At 42.4% G+C, this 16,823-nt stretch overlaps 1 protein-coding gene across 1 annotated transcript in view; it reads right to left on the minus strand.

The window, feature by feature from the left end:
- The window catches only part of unc5da (unc-5 netrin receptor Da), a 226,380-nt gene that overhangs the window by 3,837 nt on the left and 205,720 nt on the right, over positions 1 to 16,823 (minus strand). The window contains exons 13-18 of the mRNA XM_087791958.1: positions 15,515 to 15,599; positions 7,090 to 7,258; positions 3,757 to 3,987; positions 1,936 to 2,085; positions 387 to 551; positions 145 to 323 (exon numbers count right to left, since the gene is read on the minus strand). Of these exons, the coding sequence (XP_087648084.1) occupies positions 145 to 323; positions 387 to 551; positions 1,936 to 2,085; positions 3,757 to 3,987; positions 7,090 to 7,258; positions 15,515 to 15,599 (979 nt within the window). The remainder of the gene's footprint in view (positions 1 to 144; positions 324 to 386; positions 552 to 1,935; positions 2,086 to 3,756; positions 3,988 to 7,089; positions 7,259 to 15,514; positions 15,600 to 16,823) is intronic.

Genomic DNA, 16,823 nt, shown 5'->3' on the forward strand with positions numbered 1-16,823 from the left:
GATCTAACTCGCCTCAACCCTCAAAATGGCAGCCAGGACTCCACCAAGGGCAAGTATTTAGGGCACGTGAAGGAGGGCACATAAACCGAGTATTGAAACCACAGAGTCCCACAGGTCCCAGTGAGTCCCAATGACGAGTCCTACCTGTCTATGTGTAGCTTCTGCGCTAACAGCTGCCAGTCCTTGCCCTTGGTGTTGGCGGTGTCGAAGGTGGCGCTGATTCTCTGTCGGATGGAAAGTGGGATCTTGAAGGCTCTCGACCCCGTCTGTGAGGTGATGGTGCAGTCCGACTGAGTGAAAAAGGGAACCACTCCTTTCTCGCTCTGGAAGAAAACAGAGACGTTGTTTTTTTCCGCTCTAGCAAACATGAGGACTCGGGAACTCACCTCCACCACGGACGTGTACACTTGGAGGATCTGCTCTTCACCTTTGACCTGTCGAACGCTGATCTTGCAGGAGAGCTGGGAGGAGGAGAGGCTGTAGCGCTCCAGAGAGAAGGCACACTGCAGGGGGCGCTGGTTACTGGCCCACACTTGAGAGAAGGAGAACTCCTGGACCACGAGGAGAAGCGGAGAAAACAAAAGAAGTTTGTTATTTTGCCCTGGATGACGCTTTTAGAAAACTTCAGATTCATCTACGGTGTACATTTTAAATGGTAAACCTCCAGAGTGAGTCAGAAAACTGTTGATTATTTTTTCATACTGTTGATGAACTTGTGTGGGCGAACGTGACATTCTCATGTGCAATTACTGAGTTAACTTAAAAGCAAAGTCTAAAAAAAAAACAAATATAAAAATGAACCTGAGGTACATTTTTAAGACATTTCACACTTTTACAGAAACCGAGAGCTTGGTGCCTTTAGCAACAGAAAATCCTCTTTGAGAAACTTTTTTAAATATTTTTTATCACTTACACAGAACGATTAAAAAATATTTTAACAGTAACATTCTGCTGTTATCTTTAAATATAGACTAGGATAAGCTATCAGAACATTTTTTAAATTACACCTAAACAAATACAGATTTCACTGCATAGATCAGGGCTAATATTGAAAAACTTCTCCATCATACAAAAATAGATTTCAAAAGAGTGATTTCCACTCCAAACAAAAAGTTGAGTAAAAAACAAACAAACCAAAAAATCAACACACCCCAAATATAAATTTTAAGACATTATGTGAAAAACATTAAATAAAAAAAATGCAATTATTTGAAAAATATGTAGATGAAAATGTACAATGTACGTAAAAGAAATTACACAAAAAATGAAAATAAAGAGAAATACAAAGAAGTTGATATTAAACAGAAATGCAAGTAATTTAATGTACTATCTATTGTATTAGATAAAAAGTGTGAAGATACACTAATAAAAAAAGTATAGAAATTAAACTGTCTTTACAGGACAAACATAATATAAGCCCCTAAATAAACCAAGAAACTTCACCCTCAGAAACTTTCTTAGGTAAAAATCTTTTTGTCCTTTTATTTTCCTGGACCTCCTGAGCAGCACTCTGACGAGGAGGCGTGATTATGGAGCTCTATTTGAAGAGAGAAAATCACAGTTCCATTAGCTGGCCAGCAGGTCTCCACTTGTTCTAGGGTTCAATCACGGGCTGACGGCAGGACGGCTACTCTGGAAGTAGGAAGGCTCCGATGTTTTGTGTGGCGGCGGCGTCACTGCTGGGATAAACATCTCGTGGTCGGACAGAGTGTGTGCGGCTGCTTCCATAGTCGCCCGGAAGTCGTAATTAACTTTGTGTGCAAGCGAGAGATAACCGGCTGCGGCTTCCCCGCGGTCATGAGGCCGTCGGGAGAATTAGACGGCGAGATGAAAAGATGAGCCGGAGACGAGAGTGTCGGCTTCACTAATTAATATTTTGTCAGACAGAACGTTGTTGACACACACGGTGGAGGGAGTGACATCACTGAGGTTTACCTGGCAGGTGGTGAAAGGCTTGATGCTCCACTGCAGCTGTGGGACGTCCTGGATGGACACCTGGAGGCTGAAGGTGTTCCCCTTGAACAGCATCACTTTGGGCTCCTCCAGCAGACGCCCCCCTCTGCTGCGCTCGCCCACCGCCACCTCCTGGAGAGACAAGGAATAGCATCCCTCAGGGCCCAAAGTCATCTCAAACTGATATGAAAAAAAAAAAAAAAAAAAAATTTCTCAGTACTCATCAAAGTCCTTAGAGTTTTTTTTTTTACGAAATCCAAATAAAGTATTTTTTGGTAATATTTTTCTTCTTCATTCCTCCACCAAGGACAGATTTTTTTTATTTTCCTTTAACAATCCACCTTGATTGATTTTTCACCTCTTCTTTATAAGTTATTTTCTCTTTTTTTTGTCCTTTAATTTCATTTTTATGGAAAATTCTATCAGTAATTCTTTATAGATTTCTAACATTTCTTTGTCACTTTGAAAATGAAGTTGGAGCAGATGGTTTCTTGCCTCTCCTGGTCAAAGCAATGTGTTGCACTGAAAACTGTCAATCATCACACATGAATATTTTTTGAGGCTTACAAAAACTAATCTCCTGAAGAAAAGTGTTCCTTTCCCCCCAAACGTTCTCTCTCCGTGTCTCTCGGGTTATCTCCAGGTCAGACCAGGACGTCCTGCTGGATTTGAGGTTACATCGCGGGACTTAAGGAGGTCAAAGGGTCAACTGAATATTCAGGAGCCATTTCTCTCTAAGCCATAAAGGTGATCATTTAAATTTTAAAATCTATGCTAAACCACAGGGCGAGCCGGGAACAAGATTTCAGGAGGATGTTTCATCTCCGGCTGGGTGTCATTACGAGTCTGGACGTGACATTTGGAAGTCCATCTGAGAATTAATTCAACGTGAGCTGGGATTTATTTGCTCCTCATTCACAGTTTGGTCAATTGTAGTCACCTGAATTTAACTTTTTAAATTCTGATTCATTTATTGCCGCAAGCAAAAATTGATGGTTGAAAGACAAGTTTATATTTGCTCATTTTATTTTTGATCTTAAATTTGAAGATAAAACAACCAAAAATACGTTTTTTTTTTAGTGGAAGTAAAGATTGTGAGAAACTATGAAGCGAAAACATAACAGAAAAAACGACCTTCCTCAAAACAACGCTGTATAAAAATATAAAATGAAAAAGTCAATAAACCAACCAATTTTCTTTCTTTAAAGTATATAGATTTTAGATCAAATTTACATAGTTTAAATGCAAACCTCTTAAAGAACTCGACAGTAGAAATATATATATATATATATATGTAACAAAAGAATTAAAATAAATACATGAAAAAAAAAATCAACACAGAAAACAATATTTTTAAATAAATGCGCCCCCTGTAAATTGACGGTTACAATAATATAAACTGGGGAAGACATAATACTATTCACTAAATACACTACAAAAACGTTGCTTTGTGTCTTGATGAAAAAATGAATTATTTTTAAAACAGTGATTCTATCTCTCTATACAGTATATATTGTGTCATTTTGCATTCTTTCTATATTTTCTAAGGGAAATCAAATTCATTTTTCTACAATTACTTCAAATATATTTTTAAATACGTAAAATCACGTGTCTATTCTCTGAAAGTGTCTAAAGGAAGATTATATTTCCTGCTGTGGAGTGATAGTAGCAGTGAATGGTGAGCTAATGATGCTTCATGGTTAAAAAACATCTTCGTTACACTAAATCATCCAGTCACTATTGAAACGAGCTGAGCTAAAGGACTGATAATAAGCAGTAGATCTGACGAAAGCGGGGTGTTACCTGGAAAGCTTGCGGCGTGTCGTCCACACAATAGACCCTGAGGATGAAGCCCAGTGGGTCGTTTGGTTCTGGACTCCCGAACACGGCCAGTCTCAGTCGCTTGGCCGCCTGCTGACTCAGAGGTTCCCCCACCAGAGCGTACCGACCGGGACTCTGCAGCAGCATGTGACAGCGCCGACTCTCCATCAGACAGTAGCAGGAAGTGCTCTCCTCGTCCACCGACATCACTTCCTGAAAGGGAGATTTCCTCAAACTGTCAGCAGCTCATCAGCAATTAGATCTTGGAAGATCATTCCCATCCTGAAACACCGGCAGGCTCTGGAGGAAAACACTTGATTGAGCTTCATTAACATGAACTCAAGAGCCAGAACGAGAGAGAAGTGGAGAAGAATTTAATGAAGGCTGGCTCGAGTGAAGCGGTTGGAATCTCTCCAGATAAATTGTTTAGTAAATGCATATATTTAATGATGGATCAGATCCAAAACATAAAATCTTTAAATGTTTGATGGTGCTGCTGGAGTTTCCAAGGAGAACTATGCAAGGACACTTTTAGAGTAGCTTTTTAAACTTCAATTTAAACTTTTTATTTCATGCATATAGATTAGTCTCTCACATTTAAAAACACAGTGATCAATTTATTTATTCACAATCCAAACATCGAACATTTGTGAGTCGGAGATAACAGTTGCATTTGGTTACAATAATGTCCATCATAGAGAAGAATGATGGGAACATTTTAAAGCAGGAAGAAGACTCGTGGACACATCCGGACTGTTACAACTGTTGCAATAACACTCTTACGACAGTAGGGGGAGCCAGAAACAAGTATGTTCAATCTTCCACAATGCAGTTTGTTTCAAGGCCTATGAAGACAGCTGTGGTAAAGGTCCTGGCCTTGAAGCTTAGATCCAGAAGAAGATGATCAACGGTGAACATCGTGGTAAGGAAAGGGAGAGTGTGGAAAAGTTTGTAAGGAAGTAGGGAAGCATTAAGAAGGAAGGAATCACGTATAGTGAGTCTAGTTTGAGATTTAAAGAGCAAAAAAGTGGGAGGGGCTTTTAGGAGGTTGGTAACTACCTGGCTGGATTGAGAGTTCAAAGTTCAATTTGTCAGGAGTCGTTCGGATAAGGAACATGTACTGAAGGGTGATGGACTGACAGCAGAAGATGTAAAATAGCTAAAGTTTGTAAGAGGGTGTTGAGTCACACCCACAGACACATACATATTTCATATGATTATTAAAAGTATTCTGAGATTAAACGAAAGCAGCAGAAAGAGAAGAAGAGGCTCAAAGAGTGAAATATGAAGGAGGCTAATGAGAAAAGAAGGATCTGTCTGGAGCCTGAGTTAAAGTCCTGCTGTGACTGATGGGGGAGCAGCAGCAGAGAGATGATGGAGTGGAACTTTAGAGGAGAGAGTGAGACCTCTATCTTCTTTTATATCGCTAATTCCAGACATTAGATTTCCACGGAGCATTCTTCCTGAGATAAAGGGCTCATTTTATAGCGACGGCAGAGACGGGTCACTGCGTCGCAGCATCCGGGCTGAACTTCTCCGCATCTTCCTGCCGCCGACTCTCTTCAGTTCTCTGACATCTCGCCTCCGACGAGTCTTTTGATGCTTCCTTTGTGTCGCACGTCCACCGGCAAATTATATATCTGTGTAAATGTCAGCCGGAGTGAAAGGAGGCGAGGTGAGGTGAACTCTGGTGGCGCTCGCTCCGTCACCATGACGTCCCTGGAGCTCTTTGATGAGGTCGGTTCAACACCGGCGTGAGCGGAAGTCCGAGTGCGTGTCCGGACCTTTCTGGTGTCGCCGTAGAGTCAGAGGAGTGACTTGAATGGAAAGGAGGCTTTAGGCTTGTTTGACACAAACATGTCAGTGACACGTTTTTATCGAGGGAAATGTATCAAGAACTCAATCAAGCCACAAACATGTCTTCACGCAAACAGCGTACAAAATCTGGGAGAAGATTTGCGGATTTCAGATGTGAAACAACGACTCATATCATCAGATTGTCAAGAAGTCACCCAAACAGTAATCACAGTGTTATGGATTTATTTGTCTATGAATGCTGACCTCAAAGCAAAAACAAACAAAAAACGGTTTACAATTTTTTAAACAATTAAAATTGAAAGTTGACCCTAGTTTTAGACTTTTTGATGGTGTTTTGTGAAAAGATGATCTTATCAGTCATTTTTTGTTTTCAAAACAGAACACGTACACTGTACCTTTTTTAATTCATTTCCAACAGTAAGCAAATTGACATTTAATTTTTCAACGGATATTCCTTAAAATATAAAATGTAATTAAAAAATGAAATGAAATAATAAAAAAATGTATAATCTTTATACAAGACTTAAATATTTAATTGTATAAACCTGTGTTTTGTGTCTTTAATGATCTAAAGAAATAAATGTAAATATCGTTACAATTATTTCAGATTGACCCGAAGGCCTGAAAACAAATGGGTTTGTGGTATCCCTTGTGGGTCAAGATGAAGGACCTCCACCACTGCATACAGTATGTATTTCTGGAAGCAAGGGAGGTCGTTCACCTTGACCCAGAGACAACACAAGGGTTCAAGGTAGTGCTGGGCTGATGAGGTCTCATTAAACAGTTTGGAGGTGAAGCCACTGTGTCATGATACAGTGTCTTAATTTTTAAAGGCCACTAGATGTCACTCTCTGCTTTAAAATCTTTGGCTATGATCTGCTAAGTCAAGAAACTTGAACTCTCCCCATCACATGGAATCTATTAAAGAAATGAAAATTTTAAAATTAACCACTGTTGCTGTAGTAACAAGAATGAGATAGAAAGTCTTAAAGTCCTTTTTTAAATAGTGAAACTTTTACAAAATACATGAAAATATGTCATTATTATGCTATTTATTTTTATTTTATTTGTTTATCTTGTACATGTTTCAATAAAAAAAAGCTTTTATAATCCTTTCTATTTTCTATTAAAACATAATCCTTTGAATCATAGTGTTTCCAGTACAAGAAAAACAAGCTCATTAAATTAAAGGGAAAAACAGTTTGTATATTTTATGCAACACATACCAAGAGACACTTTTGTTGATAGTAAAACTCCCAGAGTTAATGTGACCTGCAGCGGTTCTTACTTCTCCAAGTCGCAGTGCAGCTTCCTAGAAGACTGAGGCTGGTGATTTATAAAAGCATTATCATTAACGTGGAGGAGAAACCATTTTGGTGACTAATCGCGTCATTTACTTTTGGACTGTTGCGTCTCACGATGGAGTGAGCTTTGCCTCCAGAGCCTCCACTTCTTTTATGACCCATCTGGAGGGAAACCTACATCCTGGTCACTCACCTCCCACTCGTCGTCCTGCGTTTGCCTCTTGAGTCGGATGGTCCAGTTGTCGTCCACCTCAGCACAGTGGGCGATGGTCATGGCGAGGGGACAGGACAGGTCGAGGCCCGGCGGGCCGTACAGGACCGCGGGGCTCAAGAAGATCTCGGTGCCATCGTCGTAGGCAGCACTGGAGAGACAACAGTTAAGTGGACTTAGGACAATGAATAAATTCAGCACAGCCCAACGGAATCTGAATGGACCAATGCTGCAAGATGTGGAATGCAACACAGATGCATCTTGCATAAATTGGCAGCGGACAGTCGACCACAACCCACTGTGTTCACCCTACTTAAAAAGGTCATCATGCAGGGAAGAGGTCGGGGAAGAAGATTCACAGTCTGGACAATACACGGTAGCAATCGAGGACAACCTTTATACCGTCAGGTGTTTGTCATCGCTCTGACCTTCTTGGCTGGACCCCTGTTCTGGGTGGTTTCAATGATTGTTTTGTTCGTGTTTCATCTCCGATATGGGAACAAGAAGGCAAACTCAATAGACCAGGGCTTTTCAACCTAAGATCCGGCCCGTCAAGCTAGTTGGACTGGCCCAGGACTCATCCATCCTAAATTACGAATGTGTCATCAAAAAGCAATTCTAACTGTGGTTTGCTACACTTTGGTTCACTTTTCGGCCAAGGCTTTTTTTTCTTTCTTAGAGTAAACAGAGAAGCTCCAGTTTAGATAATGCAACATGGGACCCCCAGAGCGAAGAAGATTTAACAACAAATTAACGTACAAATATCTCCACAAAGCAATTGGAGACGTTCCACACGAGCTTTGTGTGTCATGAGACTCTTAGCTGTAGCTATTTCAATACAAAAGTGATAAATGATTGAATTTTTTCCATCTGTTTTCAAAGTATTCAACAGGAAATACTTGTAGAGCGGTTGATGATTTGATTTCCACCTTAAAATCTGGCCCACAGCTCCCTGAGATACAGTTGAGTTGGTTGAGATGTTATTTATGAGACCCTCGGGTGAACCCGGGTCTCCTCATTGAACTGATGGAACATGATGGTGTAGTTTCTGTAGAGAAGAATGTCAGGTTCTCACTAGTCCATATCACAAAGTCAGTGACCTTCACGGAACCCTTTAGAAGTCCACTGGCCACACTGAAGGTCACAAACGTTTTTCATCTAAAATGGAGAAAAGTCAACATTTCAGGTCACGTTTAAGGTGCCTGATCGACGGAAACATTAGTCAAGAATGTCTTTCATGACACCCCCTCTATTTACAAAGTCCGACACCTGCGAAACCAAACATGTCCGTGGAGTGTTAAAACAAATCTGGATTGGGATTATGACCATGGGTCTCAGAACAACGTGGACTGGAACCCTCTGACTGCTGATAAGGCATCAATCCCAGACGAGCTGCCACACAGACCCAGAGATAAGGAAGATTAAAGCTGCAAGACTAATGGAAGGCGGTTCTGGAGAGGACAGACTTCAGCACACAGCGTGCAGCTCGCTGGGTCGATGGGGCTTATGAAGCTGGCCCGGCCGGCCCGGTGACAGATTAGCTGGGCTGAGCCGCTGTTGGCTGGAGGCCCGATCCTGGCTGGAGGACCAGGAGCAATCGATGGGACCACCATCAGTCACCCGGCTGGACGCGGCACACACACTAGACACGGTATCAGCGCCGCCATTGTCTGCGTGACCGTTCTCAGCATCATTAATACAACGGCAGCAGAGACAGAACGCGACACGGAGATTCATCACCTGCATGTGCGGGCGAGTCGGAGCATAAATACGGCCAGGCGGGGGAGCGAGGGAGTGCTGGAGCGGCCGGCTCCTCGCACCATCGATGCAGGCGGCTCACAATTGATCTGCACACTCCATCACTAAGGAAACCATGGAAATCAATCCAATCGTTTCTGAGGTTTATGAACACTTTTATCAGTGAAGGTAGATTGAAACGTCTTGACGTTCAAATTTAAATTTACGGTCCTCAACCTCAACACGTTCCTCTGTCAGATGAGTTTTTGACCCACTTGTTCAAATGTGTTCTGATTTTGCAGGCGTTGTGAGCGTTACACACAAAAAACACTTGGATGGTAACCGTGGCAACCAATGTACTTCTTCAGAAATATGAGAAATTATTTCGTAATATCCATTCAGCCAATTAAAATGCTTCGTAAATGTAGCCATTAGTGCCATGATGAAATTGCACTGCTTAGATATCACCCAGAAACGAGATAATTAGAATGTCATCGAGCCATTTGTGGATCCATAAACATGTCCGTTGTGAAGGAAGAGACAACATTACACCATCATTTGGAAGATATAAAATAGTGCATCATAGAACAATAAAAGTACTTAAATTAATTAATCAAAACTTCTTAAAATTGGCTTTAATAGGATCATTATGGGGTTGTAAACATAAATTATAAAAAAAGAAACAACAAGCCCTGCAATCAACTGAAAAGGAGAAGCGTACAAGTTGGTGCGATCTTTCCTCGGAACATGACAAAAACCATCTTTGTCTTCCATAATCGGAGCAGCTTCTGCTGCTAATTGCCCGGGCGACGCTCTAATCGTCATGGTAATGTAACAAGCCAGCGCTGGAAATGAGAGGAGGATGCTCGTCTTAACAAAGAAACGGAAAATAAAAACCACACATCCCGGCAGCGTCGCAACTCGGCTGCGGCACTCGTGTGCTAATTAGCCGGCGGCGCGGAGGAAGCCGAGGTTATCTGCCGCTGTGAAGTCGGTGATTAGCCAGATTGCCTGCGAGCGATGATTAAAGACGGTGATTTAGCATCGCTGATTGTGATTACCAGAGACGTCAGGAGGAGGGTTTAGCTTTAAATAATAGTCTCAGGTTATTAGTTTAGAGACGTGCAGTAAACGCGCGCTGTACTTTTTTAGCGGTGAGCTCATTGTTGCCATCAATTATCGTGCGTTAATAACACACTTATCAATTGATGCACCCTTTTTTAAATGTTTGGGCGGGTCGAATAAAATATTAATTATAGGCTGATGAGGTTTCATGAAACAGTTTGAAGGTGAATCCACTGTGTCATGAAACAGTGTCTTCATTTTAAAGGCCACTAGATGTCACTAACTGCTTTAAAATATTTGGCTCTGATCTACTGAGTCAATGAAACTTGGCATCATTTTCAAACTGCCATCTAGTGGCCTTTTAAAGGTATGACACTGTTTCATGAGGCCTCATTGACTCATCTCTAGTAATATGTTATTGCATAGGTGACAGTGGTGCTCAGTGTGTAACAAGAAATTGTTATCGCTCGGGTGTTCTCTTTCTGATAAGCCGCTTCAGTTTTATTTAGCAAATTTTTTTTTTTAAAGAATCGACCGGTTTTGTAAATACTATTTCAGGAAAACGTGAGCACTGTTTACTTCATGTACTCAATATCAAATCCTGATTCTCTCATTTTTATTTAGAAAAAAAAGTTGTATTATTAACTTTTTTGTTGGTTAAAGTGTTTATCCATTTATGTATGAAGTACATTTAATTGTTATTACATTTCTTTTTCAGTCAAATGTATTTAATTCAGATATTTACTGTTATATACTGAAAAATAATGATGAAATTATTCTTCTTAAGTCAATCGATATTTCTTGCATTTCCTGTTTTCTTCTTTTGTTTTCTTAATTACGATAAAATGTAGAGAAATGACGAATGATACTATAGTGGACAGTGTGGTTTTTTTTATTAAGGAGAAAGTTCACTCAAAATTCTAATTTCTACTCAGTCAACTAAAGGTTGGTGTTATTTTCAGAGTAATCTGTTTCTTTTTAGAGTTATAGGCAAAAATCTAAGATCATATAATAGTCACTGGAGTTCAGTTGTCGTCTTCATCAGAAAAAAGACACTTAAAGAAAATCCAAATACCTCTGTGGTGCTCGTCTGCTACAAGTTCCTCCTCATTCAACCACATGTCAGAGTGCAAGATTTAGGCAGCTGGCCTAGTAGCCTTAAAAAATATAATAATACATAAATTATACAAATATATACTTTTCTTCTGAAACAATTCCTCATGTGGAGGCTTTAATACAAGATGGACGTTACAGACCAGCAACACAGAGTTATTTGGATGATTTTAAGTGTCTTTTTGGACAAAGATGAAGATGACAAACTGAGCTCAAGTCGCTACATTAAAATGCTTTTTTAACATTTTTGTCTCTAACACTGGTTCAACCAAGGACTGGTCTCCAGCTCGGTGTTCTTGCAAGGGAAATATTTAAAAATAAAAAAACAAAGGTAAAATCCAGAATTCAAGGGAACAGTAGGACTTGATTAAAAATGTACATCAAATTAGACAGATTCTCTTTGAGGAACAAACTCTCCGTCTGACCCAAAAAGCCGCCGCGTGTCTGAGCTTTGGTGGTGGAATCTCTCCTTCAACAGGCCGGCCCCCCCACCGAGGCCCCGGGAACATCACAGAGCAAAACAAGGAGCCCAGAGGACGGACAGAGGCTTCTGTGAACACCTGAAACCGAGCCAGAGCCGATCGATTCCCTTTCTTCAGCGGGAGGAAAGTCTTATGTAGATGGACGACGTTTGAATTGGAAGAAAGGATCCAATTTCTCCCCTGGACGGCGCCGCTGTCGGGAGATAGCGCCTGACTGACAGCCCGGGCGGAGAGCGGCTCGCCGGCTTCTTAAGCGACAGCCGGGGAAGTAAACAGAATCGGGCTTATCAGAGCGGAGCAGCAGGCTGGAGGGCAGGAGCTAGGTTGGATGGAGGGGAGGCTCAGGGGCAGGGGGCGTCGTGATGGGCTAGGGTGTGATGCAATGAGCCCGAAAATGAAGTCCGGAACCCGTGACCCTTTTATCCCCTGACAGAGGCGAGGTGACGGCTGGCATCCACTCTCTTTTCTGATGCAACAATTGAACTGACTCTCTTCAACGCGTCGGACTTCTCCCTGTCGCCTTCAACTCACATCTGAGAGATTTACAACTTGAAACATTCATATTGGGTTTTATTTCTGGTCGCCTCAGAGTCTCATGATGTCCTCCACACTCACTTAACCATGTGGAGATCAATACTGTCATTGTATTTCAGTGGTAGAGTCAGCCTGGTTCACTAGTGACCACCATAGAAGTGTATTCATTATATTCACCCATTAGATAACATTCACACACACACACACCACACAACACACCACCTAACACACACAAAACACACACACCACCTAAAAACACACACCACAACAACACACACACCATCTCAACACACACACCACAACAACACAAGAACCATCTCAACACACACCCCACAACATCACACACATCAGAAAAACACACACACCTACTCAATACACACACAACAACGCACACACCACAACAACACACACACACCATCTCAACACACATACCACAACAACACACACACCATCTCAACAAACACACCACAACAACACACACACACCATCTCTACACACACACCACAACAACACACACACCATCTCAAGACACACACCACAACAACACACACACCATCTCAACACACACACCACAACAACACACACACCATCTCAACACACACACCACTATAACACACACACCATCTCAACACACACACAATCTCAACACACATACCACAACAACACACACACCACAACAACACACACACCATCTCAACACACACACCACAAAAACACACCACCTAAACACATACACCTACTCAACACACACTATCTTAACACACACACCACAACAACACACATACCACAACAACACACACACCATCTCAACACACAGACCACAACAACACACACACCATCTCAACACACATACCACAACAACACACAAACCATAAAAACACACCACCTAAACACACACACCTACTCAACACACACCACACCTCAACACACACACCATCTCAACACACACACCACAAAAACACACCACCTAAACACACACACCACAACAACACACACACCACCTCAACACACACACCGCCTCAACGCACACAAAACCTCAACACATGCACACCACATCAACACAAATACACATAACAACAACAACAAACACACCACCTTAACATACACACACCACCTCAATACACACACACCACCTCAACACACACACCGCCTCAATGCACACAAAATCTCAACACATGCACACCACATCAACACAAATACACATAACAACAACAACAAACACACCACCTTAACATACACACACCACCTCAACACCGACACCACCTCAATACACACACACTACCTCAACACACTCACGTTACAACAACACACACACCACAACAACACACACACACCACCTCAACACACACACACCACTTCAACAAACACACCACCTCAACACAAAAACTAACATCACAACAACACACACACACCATCTTACCACACACAAATCACAACAACACACAAACACACATCACAACAACACAGACCACCTCAATGCACACTAGCTAAACACACACACACCACCTCAACACACACTAGCACACCAACATAGGCACGTCATGCACAAACAAATAAAAAAGATAAAAGATTGCATTTGTGTGTTTTACTCCTAATTCTTAGATCTTCTGTATTGAGAATATAATTAAAACGAAATCAGTTTTTTAACATCTTGGTAATGTTTTCATTCTTGTATTTAAAATGGCTCAATAGTACTTGTTGATGGTTTATAGGCTTTTCTTTCATTGTTCCGTCTTCTGGCCTGACAGTCTCCTCCAACAGTGGCAGATTTAATGTGGCCCTTCAGGACAATTAGTTTCTCACCTCTGACAGAGACGGTAACTTAATGGTCACAAAATCAGTCGAGTGCCACCAAAGATGATAAAACAACCGGTGTTTCCAGCGTGCGAGTCTCTCTGGTTCCGTCGGGGCGACAACCTCAACAACACTTTCGCCTCCACCCGGCCGTGATGGGACTTGATAAGACGCAGTTCGCATAACACAAAACCTGTTCCGGAGTTTATCTCTCAGCTTAGAGTGGTAATGTCATCTTCTCACAGCTGCTGGAGTGTTTGTACGACATCACATCACTCTGTTGGAGTGTGTGCATGATGAGCAAAACATCCCCGGCTGGCTGGGAACCCGACAGCAGCCGGAGGGTGACAGAATATTAGCACATTTAGCCACCATGTTTACATGAGGGGAGCATTGGAAACGTGTCACACCTGCTGAAATGTAATGTCAAACTTCTAAAAGATAAATAATAGCAAAGGCTTTAATCATCCAGCAGTCTCGTATTGCTAAGATCATTTGTATCCATTAGTTTTTCCTTTTTTCATCTGGGTTTGGTTGATATTTTGGCTTTTTGGACTCACTGTCTTGATGATTGTTTTGTACTTTATGTCTTTCTTGTTTTTCATAATTAATCGTTGTGAACTCTCTTGTTCATCTGACGTGGTGTCAGGAACAATCTCTTTGTCTCGCCTGACAGTGGTGGGCGTGACAGACAGTTTCTGTTTTGACAGACATGGAAGCAGATGTCAGAACGTAACCTTCTATAATGTGGTCCTGCTCTCCATCTGAAGCTTACTTCTTGTTCTTTCGGACGCTTTCGATGTACATTCTACTCAATCAGTCACTTTCTACCGCTTATTCCCTTGAGGGGTTGCGTCCCAGTTTCCAAGACAAGACAGACAACCATTCACTCACACACTTATACATACGGACTATTTCTTCAAGTTCTCAATCCACCTGTATGTTTTTGAACTGTGGGAAGAAACCGGAGTGCCCGCAGTAAACCCATGCAACACGGAGAGATCCAACAAACTCCACACAGAACCATCAGAAGTTGGCTTCCTCCCAACCGAGGAGGAAGTGGAACGTGCAACCTTCTTGCTGCGAGGTGACTGCACTAACCAGGGCGGCGCCGTGTGCCCGTTCATTCTACTTTCTGTCTAGTTTAACATGAACTTATCAGACTCCAGGGCCTCTGCAGGTTCTACCAAGACTTTTTTCAAGACTGATTAAGAATGCAAGACTGTTTCCACATCCATACGCAGCATGACCTTGCCATCATGGGTCGCCCACAGAGTAGGAGTGCTGGGAGGTATAATCACTAAAATGCATTTGCGCTCCATACATTTGATATTTGGTTCTGTTTTGGATTTAAGTGAAAACTTTTCTTAGCTAGTTTTGTAAAGTATTTATTATATATTTGTTGTCCCTGACTTCTGGCGGTCAGGGGGTTAATGTAAATGCATTGCCACCATATTTTTGTATTACTGTCACCGGCGCCTCAAATCGACGTCAACATTTGCAGAATAAAAGTCCGGGCTTGTCACACCGGATCGTAAATCCGAGCACGTATGCAGCATAAGGAAGGAGGAGAAGATGCTGCGGAGCGACGGATGAGGTGAGACAGGTCTCAAGATTAAAAGAAAGCAGCACAAGCAGCAGACGGCGATGCTTTACCGAGAACCCTGCCCCCCCCTCCTCACCTGCTGTCCTCCTGGCTGATGATCATGTACATTTCCCAGGTCGTGTCTTCTGCGATCCCCCCGTGAGGCACCAGCAGACTGATACCTGCAGAGATGGTGCAGAAACACATCAGCACGCTCGCACACGGGAACCCGGTGCCTGTCTGCTCTCTTAACTGAAGGTGACAGCCAAAAAGGTGATGGCCCCTGTAAAAAAGAGGGACAGGAAGCGGGTCCCGGGGGCCGTGTGAATCACGGCAGCAGGCGCTCGCTCTGTCACACTTGCTCTTCTTAAACATTCACGGCGATGCTGCTCTATGATAAACAATTAGAGGCAGGCTGCAGTAAATAAAAGGCCTCAAGGGGACAGATGATGAATGTGTCGCCACAAAACCATACTGACTCTATATTTGTTTGCATTTCACACGTATGGAGCCGTGATTATTATTGCCGCTCCTCCACGTGTGTTTACGGCAACATGCCTTCCAGCAAGCGGTGGCGGATGCTATTAAAAAGCGCCTCCATCCCAAAGGTGAGCAAGATTGTTGTTTGAGCATCGGTCTCCCTTCATTTGACGTGGCGGGCGATGACTTACCTCCGGTTCACGACACGGTCGATAGAAAAGCACTCGCATGTATACGACTGAGTATTGAGAGCTGAGAGACTCCGGAGACCCTTCGCCGTGACAGGCAGGGATAAGCCACGCCAGGAACAACTTAAGTTTTATGGACAAAGATCGACTCTGACTTTTCAGGGACTTCACAACCTATTGACAAGATCTGTGTCTCTGTTGACCTTGGAATAATGAAATCGGGACCTCTGTGCTTCAGCAGCTGTCTCCATGACTTTAGTTGATTTAAAGAATATCCTAATATAAAAGACACATTCCTTTAAGTTATCCTTTTTTCGACTTTTCTTTTAAACACATATTTTCTATCCCATATTTTCCATCCGTCCATCCACTAATCTCCATCCATCCATTAATAGACCCACCCATCAATCCATCCTTCCATCCATTCACCAACCCACCCACGCACCAATCCATAGATCCACCAATCAATCAATCCATCCATGCACCAACCCAACCACCCACCCATCCATCCACCCATCCATCATCCATCCATCCATCCATCCATCCATCCATCCATCCATCCATCCATCCATCCATCCATCCATCCATCCATCCATCCATCCATCCATCCATCCATCCATCCATCCAACCATCCATCCATCCATCCATCCATCCATCCATCCATCCATCCATCCATCCATCCATCCATCCATCCATCCATCCATCCATCCATCCAACCATCCATCCATCCATCCATCC

The sequence above is a fragment of the Callionymus lyra genome, chromosome 5 (genome assembly GCF_982586985.1).
Source record: "Callionymus lyra chromosome 5, fCalLyr1.hap1.1, whole genome shotgun sequence".
Taxonomy (NCBI): domain Eukaryota; kingdom Metazoa; phylum Chordata; class Actinopteri; order Syngnathiformes; family Callionymidae; genus Callionymus; species Callionymus lyra.